Below are 16,924 nucleotides of genomic sequence, written 5' to 3' on the forward strand. Positions count from 1 at the left end.
GTCTGCACTGAGTCCTTTGAGCTGATAGCCCATGTGTGACTGAGCCTGAAGCTCTGTACAAACTACAAATATGCAGCCCCTGCAACTTTTTTCCACATTTAGTGGGGTAATTCAGACCTGATCGTATGGCCGGAATTTGCATGGTGGTCAATTATCGATACGCTGCTCATGCGTACGGCCCGTAGTACTTATTCGCAAGGCCATCCTGCGATTATGTTTTGCTACTTTTTGTATACGCAAACCATTGGCAGGATGTAGATGTCTGTGGGTATTGGAGTGCCAAGAAAAATGCAGGCGTGGCTAGGAAAACGCTGGGGGTATCCGGGGAAACGGCAGGCGTGCCTGAGCATTGTAGGGGAGGGTGTGTGATGTCAGCTTCAGGCCGGATATGCCTTTGTCCAGGGCTACTCTAATCCTGCTATGACTGGTGCCCAGTACAATAATCATTCGATGGTGATCCTGTTATGGTGGGTTTTAAACATATTCACATGGCTGCAAATAGATTTGTAGCCATACTGTAGACATCCTTTCGCACTGCGAGCACATTAATTCGCGAGGCGAGATTTCACTCTAGCGGGGCTTAACTGAATGCTGGTCGCGGCGATCAGTCTGAATTGGGCCCCAAGTTCCGTTGTGTGTCGTGTGGGCTTTTTACGTATATAAATTAATTCCTTGTTCAGTTACTGGCAGCCCGGCGTCTCTGGCGCAGATTGTGTGGTGTTTTGCTGCATCTGCAGTGCAGTCTGGGATCACGGCTGTCGATAACCGCCGACATCCGTGATCCTGGCCCGTTTGTGGTCTGATCGACCGCAGAATGACAGGCGGGATTCAATGTCCCGCCTGCCGTTCGGCGCAAAGGGCGTGGCCGTGAAACCGGTTGTGGATTGGCGATCTGCGGCCGGGATCGCGACAATCCACAGCCGTTATCAGCAGAACGGGCACGACAGCTTCTAAAGTCAGGCCTGTTCTGCCGTGATCCCACTTCAATGCTGTCAGTAAAGACAGCATTGAATAGGGAGCCGCCGCTATTTCCCACGTCGGAAATAGCGGTGGCAGATTGCATACCCCCAAGGCACAAATTTAAATATAAAGTCACTACACTACACCGCTTTGTGTCACCAGTATACACCAAGAGATGCAAAAATGTTCTATTGTACTGTAGTTTTCACTATTAATAATTTATGTTGTCATTTCTATGTCGCAGTTCTGAGACGTGTCCGAGTCACATTTATTGACACTGTATTCAGAATAGAAAATCTACCAGAAAACTCTAAAACTGGAACCGCACTTGAAATACGAATCAGCAGGTAAGAGCCGCCGTGTCTGGACGGGTGGATTTGTGGTCCGATGGGGGAAGACACCTGTCTGACCGGCTCCGTGTGTGTTTCTCCTGCAGGACTGTGTACTCTGACGAGACGGTGGACGAGCAGTCGGGTATTAACGTGCATCGGCCTTCTGCGTTTGCTCACAAGGTTCTCGAACTAAATGGAGTTTCCTTCTTCTGGGATGAGTTCCCAGCATCTGCAAAATCCTCCCCTGTTTGTTCAACAACAAAAGGGGTAATAAAAAGTCAGATCCTTGTTTATTTTTTGTAGCCTCTTTTGAGCGTTTTTATCCCTTGATCCCGTCCTACTCACTTGATAGCATAATCGTTGACTATATAATTCATGGAGCGAATCGTCTAGTGTGTACCCGTCTTTGGTGTGTAAGTGTGTGTGATTGTACTTGTGTTTAGGGCAGACAAGATGGGCAAAGTGGTTCTTTTATCATATTCTCATTTCAATTCCCATTTATAATACAGATTGGCGCCACCATCTGAAATTGCACCAGCCCTACAGCATGTGTAATGTCTCCATCTGACCGCGGCCTCCTATGCTTGCGGCTGTGTATCTGGGAACGCAATCTGTAGCAATGACACACCCACGATATTCCCATAACATGCTTGCAGAACAGCCCATTTTAGCATGCTTTTCTATGCGCCTCAGTCACTGCCCAAGCATGCGCCATTGACACATTTTTGGACATATGCAGTTGTAAATAATCACATGGCTATACTGACATAAGTGCTGTGTGTGGATTGCAATCAACGGTGGGAGAAAAGTTACAGAGAATAACTGTAGTAGTGATATTCATTGGCAATCCATAAAACATCGTAGACTGCGGGACACGATTTTTATGTTAGCGAATACTGTACACTGATCTTTAATGTGTGTTTAAGGGCAATATTAACTGAATTGAATTTGTATGACCTCAAAATATATTGATAACAGTTATAATGGACACGGTATAGATTTACAAATTCTGTTATTGAAACTTAACTTTTTGGTGTTTTTGATTTTGTTTTTTGCCAGGAAACTGAGCCCAAACTGTCACCCAGCTGGAACCCCAAACCGGTGTTTGAGCCACATCCACAGTTCACTAGAAGTGTAACTGAAGTCACCCCGTCAGAGCCCGTGCAGATTGCAGCGCTGGTCGGGAGAATTGAGCTGGGACTCATCCTAAAACAGAACGAAGTCCTTCCAGGGGCAAAGGTCAGTTCCACGCATGCTTTCTCCTAGGTGAGTTAGAGTGACAAAACTAGTGGAATGTGATTAGAAAATCTTGAGATGGAAGCAAAGCCATTGTTCCACGGAAGGGATCAATAATCATCAAACTGTGCACGTAGCTGCATTTGCATTGTGCATGTGCCATGGTGCTGCTGCAAATGCGGATTTATTTGCAGAAAGTGACCATTTGGGGTGTTAGCGGGGAGTGGCAGAAAAAACACAGGTGTGTCTTGGCTGTTTTCGGGGTGTGTATCCGATGTCAGTTGCAAGCCCTAATGTACAAACACCTGGCACCTGCGTCGCTACTGCCGGGTCCAGACTGTGCAGAAGCCATAGGGGTACCCTTTAGCCCAATGTTCCTTGTTTCTCGTGTATAGGCAGCGTCTGTGTACACAGTTGCAAAGGAGTTTGGGACGGGTGTCTCTTGGAAGCTTCACTTGCTGATAGCAGTTGCGAAGCCAAGAAAATTGCATTTGCATGAATGTCTGAATCATGCGCCTGTCAAATGTGTGGAATGTAAATGTTGGGATAATGGCCTTTATTCAGATCGGATCTCAGTACAAATTTGTTTGGAAAATGGGCAAAACCATGTTCACTGCAGGTGGGCCAGATGTAACATGTGCAGAGAGAGTTTGATTTGTGTGAGTTATTTTGTTTCTGTGCAGGGTAAATACTGGCTGCATTATTTTTACACTGCAATTTAGATTTCAGTTTCAACACACACCACCCAAATGTAACTCTCTTTGCACATGTTACATCTACCCCACCAGCAGTGCACATAGTGGAGAGTGTCTTAACGTATGGGATCGTAGTTTGGTTTGGGAGCTGCACCGTGGATGAGCGGACCGCGTTAGATCGTGTGATAAAAATTGCAGGTAAAATTATTGGGGTGTCTTTACCATGCGCCCATGGATTACACAAACATAGATTGCTAAAGAAAGCAAATTGTATTTTAGCAGATCCTAGTCATCCAAAACACAAGGTTTTTGATATTTTGCCATCACAAAAACGGTTCCGTAGTGTCCCGGCACGCACAACGCGCATGTTACAGGTAAATAGCTTTTTTCCTACTGCTGTTCGCTTGCTAAATGCTGTAAAATGACATGAGAATTGCTCTTAGTGTTTTTCTTCTGTGCAGGTTCTTGTGTGAAGTTTTGTTGACAGTGCATTCGTTGTAGTGTATTGTTAATAACAATAAAGCATTCTTATCTTATCTTCTTATCTTACATGGTTTTGCCCATTTTCCAAACAAATTTGTACTGCAATCAGATCTGAATAAGGGCCAATGAGTAAACAGGGCTGCTGCAATTCTCGGTGATGCAGTTCTCCACGTGTGCGATGAAGCCCAGACTGCCGAGAATTGCATTGCAGTAACCGCACCGTCCCCTGCTGCAAAGGAAAAGCAGATCTGTGCTGTTTGCGGCCACACATTGCTGGCAAATTGCGCCCATTGCTAATAATCGCAATGCCCCTTTCTTGTATTAGTTCTGGTCATCCTATGACCAGTTTATCCGAGTGACAACAAACTCTACCAAACCATAATATCTGACTTCCTCAATTGCAGTAATGTATTTACAGTATATGGTTATTTCCTGGCTGCACTGAATGAGCCACTTTTTGATCGTTCATCGGAACCATTCATCAATGCATTGTGTAGACACGGTCCATGTAGATTCGGGTATTCAGGACTCTGGCCTCGCTGGAGGCCGGAGCTAAGTTTTGGCCCATGATGATTTGTGAGTGTGCGTGTTCCTTCAGTAACTATACCAGCCTTCTGACTTCCTTCAGCTTGATGTGGACGGGCGCATCGATTCCTTTCACGTCTTCCTTTCTCCGAGACAAGTTCATCTCTTGCTGGATTTGCTGTCGGCAGTTGCCGGGCCAGGTAAAGGAAAGCTGCGCTCGCGCTGCATGTGTTCTGTGGGTGCTCAGGCCGCGCTCAGGGCTGTTTGATAAATCACCCACTGACATTGTTCTTTCAGCCCTGTCCTTTAATTGACCCTTCCCAAAACATCTGATTGGTTAATGGCCTTCTATCTAAAATGTATTATATTTTTTTTAAACATTAATGTATGCGCCTTAATGTGATTTTATGCAAAATGTGTATAATTTTATTTAAATTTAAGCGCATTTTTTTGTAGCATCATTTATTTTTTTATGCCGTTCTAAAATAAGCTTGCATTATTCTTCGAATAAATGTCTTTATCTAATTTATGAAAGCAGTTCTTCTCTATAAAAGCATATATAATACACTGAAATAATAAACTGAAACTAATGTAAAGGTTACAGTAATGTGCAAGAGGTCGGGCTGTCTGTATAACGTATTGTTACCACTGTTGTAAGCTATTTGTAAGCGAGAGTGATTTAATGCTCTTTGGGGCTTATTTGTAATTGTTAATTCAGTATTTGATACCCAATAGTATTATTTATAACCCTAATGTACATTGGATGGACCACAGCAGATCTCTCCATATCTGCCGCAGTCCCTCCATTTCCAGCTGCCGTCTTTACCAAGTTTGGCCATGGTAGCGAACACCATCTGAAGATGAAGTTAGTTGCTGTAGCCTGTGGTCTCCGTTGTGCAAAACTTACCGGGAGAGGGTTCCTCCTGTTCCCTCCTCGGCAATATGCACCTACGTGCGAAAATAGAAATTCTCACATATAACTCATCTCCTGATATACTCTGTGCTGCTGCAGACCCCGCTCCTCCAATTCTATAACTCTCAGGCTGTGGCTTCCTGCTGCCTCCATTTCCCTCCTCACATCATGTCACTGCCTCTGTCACATGCAGCCCTGTCCTCAGTGACACATCCCTCATGTCCTGATATACTATGTGCTGCTGGGGACCCTGCTCCTCCCACTCTATAACTCTCTGTCCGTGGCTTCCTGCTACCGCCATTCCCCACCTCACATCATGTAACTGCCCCTGTCACATGCAGCCCTGTCCTCAGTGTCACATCCCTCATCTCCTGACATACGCTGTGCTGCTGGGGACCCTGCCCCTTCCACTATATAAATCTCAGTCTGTGGCTTCCTGATGCCTCCATTCCCCTCCTCACATCATGTCACTGACCCTGTCACATGCAGCCCTGTCTTCACTGACACATCACTCATCTCCTGATATACTCTGTGCTGCTGGGGACCCTGCTCCTCCCACTATATAACTCTCTGTCCGTGGCTTCCTGCTGCCGCCATTCCCCTCCTCACATCATGTCACTGCCCCTGTCACATGCAGCCCTGTCCTCCCTGACACATCCCTCATCTCCTGATATACTCTGTGCTGCTGGGGACCCTGCTCCTCCCACTATATAACTCTCTGTCCGTGGCTTCCTACTACCGCCATTCCCCTCCTCACATCATGTCACTGCCCCTGTCACATGCAGCCCTGTCCTCACTGACACATCCCTCATCTCCTGATATACTCTGTGCTGCTGGGGACCCTGCTCCTACCACTATATAACTCTCAGTCCGTGGCTTCCTGCTGCCTCCATTCACCTCCTCACATCATGTCACTGCCCCTGTCACATGCAGCCATGTCCTCAGTATCACATTCCTCATCTCCTGACATACTCTGTGCTGCTGGGGACCCTGCCCCTTCCACTATATAACTCTCAGTCTGTGGCTTCCTGCTGCCTCCATTCACCTCCTCACATCATATAACTGCCCCTGTCACATGCAGCCCTGTCCTCACTGATACATCACCCATCTCCTGATATACTCTGTGCTGCCTGGATTACCCTGCTCCTCCCACTATATAACTCTCAGTCTGTGGCTTCCTGCTGCCTCCATTCACCTCCTCACATCATGTCACTGCCCCTGTCACATGCAGCCCTGTCCTCACTGACACATCTCCCATCTCCTGATATACTCTGTGCTGCCTGGAGTACCCTGCTCTTCCCACTATATAACTCTCAGTCTGTGGCTTCCTGCTGCCTCCATTCCCCTGCTATACAATTTAATAATGCGATCATAGTGGGCTATTTGCACGTATACAGTGGGCGCGCCTTCGCATACATAGCGTGGCAGCGAATTGCAGATCTAATTCCTTTGTTATATACTTATACATTCGTCTGATACTTTCAGAGACCTCCGTCCGGACAGGGATGTCCAGGAAAGACCGGAAGAGTCGCCCAATGCAGCAAGAGGACGAGTTTCGCCTCCAGATGGAGTTAAAACGGTATCTGAAAAAGGAGGAAATGTCAGGGGGGGTGTCTGCAGATCACAGCTTCTATGAGAGCGATACGGCAAAGACCCCCTCTAGCCATGGTAAGGACCGCTGTAGGTTTGTCTGGAATAATGAGCCCGATTCAGACCTGATCGCACAGCTGCGAATTCTCAGCAGCCAGCAATCATTTAAGCCGCCACCCTACTCCAATGAAATCCCGGCTTGGGAATTAATGCACCTGCTGTGTTAATGGATGTGTACGGGTGCACATCCAGACGCACCTGTGCGAATATGTCCAAGATCCTTCGTAACGGGCTCACCATCTAATACTTTTTACATAGGGCACAAGTTATCACAGGTGCCGTGTAGCCTGAGACATACTCAGCGCTGCGATGAAAAACGGGCACATCCGGGCTGAGGCTGACATCACACACCCTCCCCTAAGCCGGTTTGGCACGCCTGCATTTTTCCCCATGCTCTCTGTGGTTTTCTAGGCACGCCTGCGTTTTTCTTACCACTCCCAAAAACCGCTCGGTGTCCACCCCCGCACTCCCACTCCCTGTCAGTCACTTTTGCGAACGGCCAGCAAACAGGACTAGTTGCAGTTGTTCATTGCAGGATGGCCTTGCGCATGTGCGGTGTATCTATAATCATTCCCGGTGTGTGAATTTGCAGCTGTGCGATCAGGTCTGAATCGGTACAGATCATGGAGTTGGCTCAGTGGCTACTGCCAGAAAACTGAATCATGCCATGTAAGTGACTTGCCCTTTTTAAAAAGTAAAAACCTCAGAGTTCAGCGACCATGCTATTATATTTCTCCGCTAGTGTCTATTGGTCATTTGGCACAGAATGCAGAGTGCGACATCGGCCCTCCGACATGGGCAGCGCATCCTACATTTGCCTAAATATTGCTTCTGTGTCCCGCCGCTGCTTCCTCCCTATGTATTGCCAGGTTTTACCTGGGTCGCAGATCAGTGTGAAAAGAACCCAGTTCGAGTTACAGAGCAGTGTGAACGGGAATGCCGGACCTGGGGCTCCTAGTGACGATGTCACCTCCAAGCTCCAGCAGATACAAGATAAAATTGCTGCATGATAAAAATTTACCCCCACCAAAAACTTATGTCAGCATTTTCATGCGTCGACTATTTTCAGTATGTTGACCTTTTCCACATCATCCCTTTGGGGTCAACCTAGACCAGGGGTGGTCAAATCTGTCCTCAAGATCTACCACCAGGTCATGTATCTCAGGCCACCTGTGGATCTATAATAGGAATGAATGCAGCAGGTTTGAAAATGTGACAGTTAGTAATGACTGCACCTGTGCACCAGCTAGGTGATCTGGAAAACGTGGACCGTTGGTAGATCTCGAGGATTGGTTTGGCCACTCCTGCCGTAGACACTGCCGACTCTGTAAAGCAAACCCCCTGCAAATTCAGTTCCACCTTTAGTGGCAACTTTGCTCAAAGTACTGCTCAGCTTACCTCCAGCAAGGAGACCAGGCAGTATTGTCCCTCTCATGTTGTTCTTGTCTTTCTATTCTTCTTACCTGTTCTATGTTATGATCCCGCAGATTTTTTAAAACCAGCTTCCTCCCCATTTAGATGAGGAAGTCTTCTTCTCCATGGCCGATATGGACATGTCCCACAGCCTCTCTTCTCTCCCCCCGCTTGGAGAGCCACCGACAGTGGATTTAGACCTGTCACTCAGCAGCACCTATATGACTTCTCCTATTGGGTCACCACAAGGGGGGGCTGTGGTAAGTCCAGATGGTTTTTGCTCTTACAGTACTAGTTTGATAATACAGGTGATCTATATCCTTGTTAGTGCATCTGACCATTGAAAAAAAAAAAAAAAGATGTAACTGGGTGTAAGATTGGCTGCACACAATAATGCATCCGTATTTAGAAGTGCATGTGTCCTACACTTCCCACCCCTTGCACTAGCAGTGGGTGTGCAAGCGCAATACAGTATTGGTGGACAGACATAGGCTTAAGAATGTCATTTGCAAAGGAATACCGAGGTATTGATAACTGGGTGCTGCTAAAGGGTGTACCACCAAGAAACCACTTAAAATGGGATGGCCAATCCCATAGAAACACAAGAAAAGAGTGGCGCTAGTTCAACCAATAGGGAAATCGCTATATCGCTACCATTTAATAAACATAATGCATAAAAAAGAGCATAGGACAGTGGAATAATCGGTCATTCAGAGTTATGTTCAATTTTGGGACCGATGTTCTGAAATACGTTTTTCACATACCGAAACTCAGTGCAAGCTTTGGAGTTGCCGCCTGTCTAGATTTATGGTAAACCCTTTACGTGCCAAAATCGCTGTGAGAGATTTGGGCAAAATATCTGCTAAAAATGCCAGCGTCACCCTTATTTGTTATATAAATTCAAATAAAAATATTGTGTTTAAAAAAAAAAAATGATATTTCCTATATAAGGGTAACATTACAGGTCATTATGATGAGTAAAAATATTTTCTGGGCAGTTGTCACACCTATTTTCACAAATTCACTTGGCACTCAAAGGGTGAACCGTGTAAAAGGGAAGGGAACGTAACTGCTTGTAGCCTGAGCAGGTCTAGTTTAGCAGGTGCTTTTTCTTGTACTGGCAGCGATTACACGATTTCGGATGCCTCTGCCATATTTCATACAGACTTGTATCAGCGTTTTGCTTTGTGTTTTTATTTGCAGACCACGTGGGGTGACTATCAAGATCACCTGAGACTGGAAGAGACAGCCGCGCGAGGAGCTTCTTTCAAACCCAGCCCGAACCAAAACTGCTTAAGGCGAACCTGTAAGTCACATCTAGTTATGTATAATGTTTGCTCTGTGGCATTACCACTATTCAGGCACAGAATGGGGAGGAACAAAACATTTACAAAAAAAACCCAAATATTTTGAAATGTCTGCAAACATCACAGGTTGATCAGCTCTGAAAGTCACGATATATCGGCGAGTTAACAGACTTTAAAGCGGCAATGTTTAGTAAGGTAAAATCTCTTACATTTTACCTTGCTTGGGCATTGGTGCTTTAAGTTGACCGCCTTTCTCGTTTAAATCTCTTGGCTTTCATAAACCTGATCCCTGTTATATTTACCCCACAGTGCACATACTGTAAAGAAGACACACAAATTGTTGAGCAGATGACCATAAGTAGGGATAGGTAAAAATGGAGACCATTTCCTATCCTGAGGGCAGAGAGAGAAGATGTGTTCGGCAGGGTCCAGGACCGCCATGTAGAAATGGTCACGGTGACGTTAATTGAAACTGAAATTAATTTAGACTTCACGTTTTGAGGAATGCGTGTAGATCCTATCACTATCGCGACCATCGGTCATGATGTTGACAGCATCGAAACTCGCTCAGATCGACCGCCAGAACAGCTAATACGGGACCAGGTAATCTGTGTCGGAAGAGGCTTGGCACCACCACAAATCACCCATCTTCAGGAGTGCCCCACTTGCCCTGCCCCCTCCTTATTTCCAAAAAGCCCCCACCCTGTACATCAGTGACCATGATATTGCTTGTACTAAAATGCTTTTCGGTACTCTTTACCTAGCACGGCGCCCACGATTTTGATCGTGGGTATCGCAGGTAAAAAAATCGCGGGCATCGCGGCCATTGAATGCACTAAAAATCGGGTGCGACGCGATGCCCGCGATTTCCCATTTATTTATTTATTTATTTATTAACAGTTTCTTATATAGCGCACACAGATTCCGCAGCGCTTTACAGAGAATATTTGAACAATCACATCAGTCCCTGCCCCAGTGGAGCTTACAATCTATATTCCCTACCACATGTACATGCACACACAGACAATCTAGGGTTAATATTGTTGGAAGCCAATTAACCTACCTGTATATTTTTGGATTGTGGGAGGAAACCGGAGTACCCGGAGGAAACCCACGCAAGCACGGGGAGAATATACAAACTCCACACAGTTAGAGCCATGGTGGGGATCGAACCCATGACCTCAGTGCTGTGAGGCAGTAATGCTAACCATTACACCATCCGTGCTGCCCGTACATAGGGACCAATGTTAAATTTCTCAATTGACCCGATTTTACTGTTCAATGCCTCAATTGACAACATGACAACATAGGAAACAATGTTAAATGGCCCACAGAGGCCAAATAGGCACCCTGAAGTGTGAAATGGCCCCCACAATTGTTAACGCCACCCCACGATCAACGTCAACCCGAAGCGTGGCGAGCGCAGCGAGCCCGCGAGGGGCGGCGGTACGCGTCCTACGACCTTTTCATACCCCCACTATCCATGTCGGCGTGGAATTGAGAATAGAATAGTGTGGCAAGCGCAGCGAGCCACCGAGCCCGAAGCGTGGCGAGCGGACGCGTATACCTTCACAGGTAAACGCGTCCCTTCGCGGGCTTCACAGGTACCCTCGTCCCCTCGCGGGGCTCGCCACGCTTCTGGCTCGCTGCGCTCGCCACACTATTCTATTCTCAACTCCACGCCGACGTGGATAGTGGGGGTATGAAAAGGTCGTAGGACGCGTACCGCCGCCCCTCGCGGGCTCGCTGCGCTCGCCACGCTTCGGGTTGACGTTGATCGTGGGGTGGCGTTAACAATTGTGGGGGCCATTTCACACTTCAGGGTGGCTATTTGGCCTCTGTGGCCCATTTAATATTGATTCCTATGGAAAAATCGTGTCAATTGAGGCATTGAACAGAAAAATCGGGTCAATTGAGAAATTTAACATTGGTCCCTATGGGAAATCGCGGGCATCGCGTTGGTCGCGTCGCACCCGATTTTTTAGTGCATTCAATGCCCGCGATGGGCGCCGTGCTAGGTAAAGAGTACCTGCTTTTCTGTCAAGGTATCTCTGGGATAGTAATTACCCTTCAGTAGTCCGTCTGTTATATGTCATTTGCACGGGTGCCGGATGACCTCCTGACAGTCGCAATTCCGACGGTCAGTAGACCGGCATCGGAATTCTGACTGTTTAATGCCAAACAGTAAGAATCCCGAGTGACGGGGGCTATTCTCCCTCGTGGGGGTCCACGACCCCCATAGAGGGAGAACAGATCCTGTGGCAAGTGCAGGGAGCGGGGCTTCTCTGTGCTTGCCACCCTGTCGGAGCACCGTCAGTCGGGACACTGACCTTCAGTATCCCGGCTTTTAGCCCGGCATACCACACCCCATTTGCACATGGATGATGTTGTCATGGTTACTGGATATTAGCATCTAAATATATTTATACCAGTGAGAGAGGATGTGAGACTGAGGGAACCGCATGAATAAAACACAAACTCCACAGTAATAAACCAGTTACACAGTGTGAGTATTATATGCTATAATTGGCCCCAGGGGGCAGGAATATAATTAGTTATACTGGTATGAGATTAGTTGTATAGATATGATAATTATGCTGGAATGATGGTAATACTGCAGTGTGCAGTCCAGTCGTGTAGACATGTTTTTATTTGGCGTCAGCGCCTTTGATTTGCGCCCTGAGCTCCGCCATCTTGTTCTCTAACCCTTCCATCTCTACGTCTTTCTGCTTCAGTCGCTTCACCAACTTGCAGAACTGCTTCTGCAGCTTGTTGTGGGCCTTCTGGGTGGCTTTGGCCTTCCTGAGCTCCTCCTCCATTGCCTGCACCTTGCGGTCACTCTCCTCCATCAGTGCCGCCATCTTCCCCTTCTCTGCTCTCTCTTTCTCTAGCTCCGATCGGAGCTCTTCCAGTTCCCTCTGGGATTTTATTTGGGCCTCTTCCATAAGGGCGGCAGCCCCTGAGGCGTCTCTACCCTGCTCCAGAACCAGCTTCAGGTTGCCGATATCTGTCTGCTCCAAAACAAAGATGTGATCACAACCAAAAAGTCATTTCACCTTCACAGTTTACCTCCATTCATTCATCAGACATATTTCCTGTGCTGTATATAAGATACTTGAGGTTCCACACAATCCGGGCATCAAACCTTAATAATGGGATTAGTACTGCAGAAGACTTGTGTGCCAATGGCTCCCTGTATATAATTACCTGTAGCTGTTCAGCACGGAGGGGGGCGGTATTGCGCTCTATGCCAGGGTCCCTGGGAGCGGTTCTCCTCAGCCTGCAGAACATGAGGACTCTTCTCTGGTAGAGTTGCCCAAAGATGTGCCAAGGGAGACTCCGATACCCCCTGGTGCTTGGGGCAATCAGGCATGCAGCCTGTAATACAGGCACAGAGATAAGGGGAGGGAGACGGTACATTATGTCATTATGGCCATACAGGTATGGAGTGGTGGTAGTATGTGGGGTGGTGTGATAATGTGGTGGGAAGGACAGTGAGTAAGGTTACATCGCTGCTGCATCCCTGCCTTGTGGGCATTACACCAGAGGAGGAGAACGCCAGTTTCTGGATCCTTTCATCGGCACATGTTACTGTATTGTGGCTACAGCTGACTTACACTGACTACTGGTATAAGGCCTACCCTTGGTTAGGTCACGTCAGCCTGTCCTGGGTGTTTGTATCCTGTATACCAGGGGCTGCACAGTGATACCCTACCCTGGAGACAGATGGCGCAGCGCTGCAGTGTGTGGCAATCGGTAGTGTTATTGGGAATTATGTGAATCCTCTGAGCGATACAGTGACTATGTTGTGTGCAGGCAATGGGATCATTCTCAGTATCACTAACCTGCATCTCAGTGATCTGCTCCTCGGGGATCTCCTCCGCAGTGATCTCGCTGAGCGCTGCCTCCTCTATCTCCTGCGCGGCTGTTGTCTCCACAATCTCATTCCTCTTCGTCAGGCTAAGATAATGAGTGGGAGCTGATTATAGACCCATAGGGAGGAAATTACGCGTGGTGCAGAAATCTAAGGTCTTTATATTGTGTTACACCCAGACAAATGATTTCCTAGTAATGTGTATGGGCAGGATGTGTCCTTATCACATATTGGGCCTGATTCAGTTGATTGCAAATATAATTTTTTTCTTAAATGGTCAAAACCACGCTGCGCTGTAGGTGTGGCAGATGTAATGTGTGCAGAGAGTTAAGGGGCATGCACAAGAGGCGATTTCAGACCCATCTCTAAGCGATCTGACTAGATCAGTTAGAAATGGAGCAGGGATCCCTCAGTGTGTATGCCCCCCCAGGGTGTACCGTGATGTGTACTGAGCGATCTTGCTTAAGCACCACGCTCAGCACCACCGGCTCCCGTTGCCCCATGTGTACAGGGCTTAAGATTTGGGTGGGGTGTGTTCAGACTGAAATCTAAATTGCAGTGTAACAATAAAGCAGCCAGTAGTTACCCTGCACAGAAACAAAATAACTCACCCAAATCTAACTCTCTGCACATGTTACACCTGCCCCATCTGCAGTACAACATGGTTTTACCCATTTAGGATTTAGCATTTGCAATCATCTCTGTATCAGGCCCATACTGTGTTACCGCCCCCAGTCTCGCATATACTGGCATGTAATAAACCCCCGGGACAGCCCTTCCTTACTTCCAGGTGTGTGACCTGGGAGCTGTATTACACTTACCCGGCCATCACCTAATGCGCACAAGCAGAGGGAGCCCATCAGGTAAAGCAGCCTATAGGTAACCCCCCCCTCCCCCCCACGGATGCATTATTACATGACAGAACAGAATACCTTCTCAGCTTATCACTCAGCCATGAGATAACGCCATATAGAGGCTCAGCTGCCCTGCTGCACACCTGCCGGAGCTCCGCTAGCTGCATCCGCAGCTCCTCATTCTCCATCTGTAAGAGAGATGGAGATGTCAGTATGACCTTCCCAATGGTCACTATGTGTTACACACAGCATGAAGTATGACTGGGGAAACGCACACTTACCTCCAGCGTGACGGCTCTGCTGCTGCTGGCTGGACTACGCAGTGGCCGTATGACCCCCATACCTCCTACAAAGGTCTCGTCCTCCATCTCTCCTACTTGGCCGGTCTCTGTGACCTGATCAATGCTGCCACGGAAAGAACCGCAATCAGCTCTGTGCGACAGGAAATCGCAAGGTTAGTGTGAGCGCACAGATCACTACAGACCAGGATTCATCTAATGATTTCTCCTGCCTTCGCTAATAAAAGTCAGTCATGTGACACCAGCCGGCAGGCATCGGCCAACCCGCATAGCCATGGGAATACCCAGCATTTTCATGGGGACACACAAAAAACGCTGGTGGTTCCTGCGGCCCGTTGAGTGAGTAACTCGCTGCGGCCGTTGGCAGTCGGGGTTTTCACATGTGTAGAAATGCACAAACACTGACCACCAGGGCAGGGGCCAAATACATCACCATGAATGATCCAGAAGCCGCCCTAATATACCACCAATGGTTTGTACAGGTTCTGTGACTGATTACACCCGGTGACATTCACACCTGTATTTATCCAGCCACAGAATCTGCGTAATTCATTAGTGTCCCAGATTATAATGATATTATTTATAATATTATATAATATTGTATTTATAAATCTAATATTTATTTGTAATTAATGCCTATTTGCGGTGAACTGGACTGAATGAAACATTTATTTGATCCAATATAACGTTAATGTGGGAGAATGCTGACTCTGCCACTAATATATACATACATATATACACACACACACACACACACACACACACACACATACATACATACATACATACATACATACATACATACATACATATATACACACACACACATACATACATACATACATACTTACATACCTACATGTAAAGTGTAGCATATATTAGCGAACTATTTTGGAAGTAAACCAAAAATTATATTTACAAAATATACACCCGCGTTGAATATATGTTTCAGTCAAACGGTTGATTACAACCAAAACACACACACACACAGCTATATGTACTGGAAGACCCTACAAAACTCCTGTTTGCCCATCCTGATACTAATATAACGGTCTCCATGTCTGTCCGCTGTCTCAGAAGAATGATCTTGTGTATATATAGCAGGTTACGTACCTTATGTACTAAGTATATATGTATTTTATCTTCTGGTGAAGAAAAATCCTGCTGCTCACTATCTCCTCTACTACCCACAGTGTCCCTGTGCCACAGGCTGGGAGACCCCGCATCTCCTGTGATGTCACAGTGCCCTGTGTCTGTGTCATCGTGGCCACTGGCCATGTGCAACATTATAAATCATTAATAACAGGCTAAAGGAAAATGTTAAATAACTGCTCTCTGCTTATTGTTTTATGGTAAATACACCCATATTGCTGCTTAATATAATGGTACTGTAATAACTATCACAGTGGGGTTGGGAAATAATCAGCAGAGCCATGCCGAGACACTTTAGGGCGCTGGGTGAGAGAGTGCACCCCCTGAAAATAACAAAGGTCTCCTGGCTTTGGACGGAATGATGCAGAAACTGCAGTCCCAGAATGTACCTGTCATTCAGATAGGGAAGCCACACCCACTGCCACCTACTCCTAGCCATCAGTTCAGGTGACAGTTGGTGTCTCTCCTATTAGAATTTTGGGCTGTGCTGCGACTCCACCTCTGCTGCAGGTGGAGAGTGAGGTGTCACGGATTGTTACTACACACACGTCAGTACTTCGTGGTCTTCCCCATGCAGCAGGCACGGTTCTTGCAAACTGTCTACAAGTTCCTGGACAACAACGTGCAGTGTTGGTCGCTATTGTGATCGGTTAACGAACGACTGCGCATGCGTACTATACACATTGCGCATTCACGAGCCCGAACAGCGACAGAATATGCGCCTTAAGCTGTGTACACACGGGGCGATATATCGCTCAGTGGGGCAGATGTATTAAGCCTTAACAAGAGATAAATGCCAGGGTGATAAGGAGAGATAAACGTCCAGCCAATCACCTGCTAACTGCCATGTTACAGGCTGTGTTTGAAAAAAGTAAGTAAGGAGCTGATTGGCTGGATGCTTATCTCTTTTTATCACCCTTGCATGTATCTCTTGTTAAAGCTTAATACATCTGCCCCGTATCCCGTTTGCATCAGCAACCAGAGATGGTCGCTGATGAAACAGAAACTGCTGGGGGAGCCTGGCAGTGGAAATCAGCTGGTCGCAGCCGCCGCCCGGTCCCTCTGCAGCTTTTGCGCTGCCAGGACGGCGGCCATCTTCTTCTGGCGTGCTCCGCACGGAAGCGTCGGGGACGTTGCTAGGCAACGCCCCGAGCTTCTTCCACCGGCGTCTTAGCAGGGGGAAGACTTTGCCGGATGTACCTGACGTCACAGCACCAGGGGGCGGCAGATT

At 47.2% G+C, this 16,924-nt stretch overlaps 1 protein-coding gene and 1 long non-coding RNA gene across 3 annotated transcripts in view; one reads left to right on the forward strand and one right to left on the reverse strand.

Annotated features, from left to right (window-relative positions):
• ATG2B (autophagy related 2B) overlaps window positions 1-16,924 on the forward strand; it is a 109,134-nt gene that overhangs the window by 11,990 nt on the left and 80,220 nt on the right. For both annotated transcript variants that reach the window (XM_083165953.1, XM_083165954.1), the window contains exons 5-11: window positions 1,205-1,307; window positions 1,397-1,559; window positions 2,352-2,531; window positions 4,335-4,431; window positions 6,630-6,812; window positions 8,313-8,467; window positions 9,411-9,513. In XM_083165953.1, the coding sequence (XP_083022079.1) occupies window positions 1,205-1,307; window positions 1,397-1,559; window positions 2,352-2,531; window positions 4,335-4,431; window positions 6,630-6,812; window positions 8,313-8,467; window positions 9,411-9,513 (984 nt within the window). The remainder of the gene's footprint in view (window positions 1-1,204; window positions 1,308-1,396; window positions 1,560-2,351; window positions 2,532-4,334; window positions 4,432-6,629; window positions 6,813-8,312; window positions 8,468-9,410; window positions 9,514-16,924) is intronic.
• Window positions 12,730-14,418, reverse strand: LOC146049431 (uncharacterized). The gene is made up of 3 exons (XR_014466130.1): window positions 14,321-14,418; window positions 13,360-13,474; window positions 12,730-12,892 (listed from the first exon to the last, which is right to left on the reverse strand). It is a non-coding gene; the product is annotated as an uncharacterized LOC146049431 (long non-coding RNA).

This window comes from Crinia signifera, chromosome 12, assembly GCF_055691185.1.
Source record: "Crinia signifera chromosome 12, ASM5569118v1, whole genome shotgun sequence".
Lineage (NCBI taxonomy): Eukaryota > Metazoa > Chordata > Amphibia > Anura > Myobatrachidae > Crinia > Crinia signifera.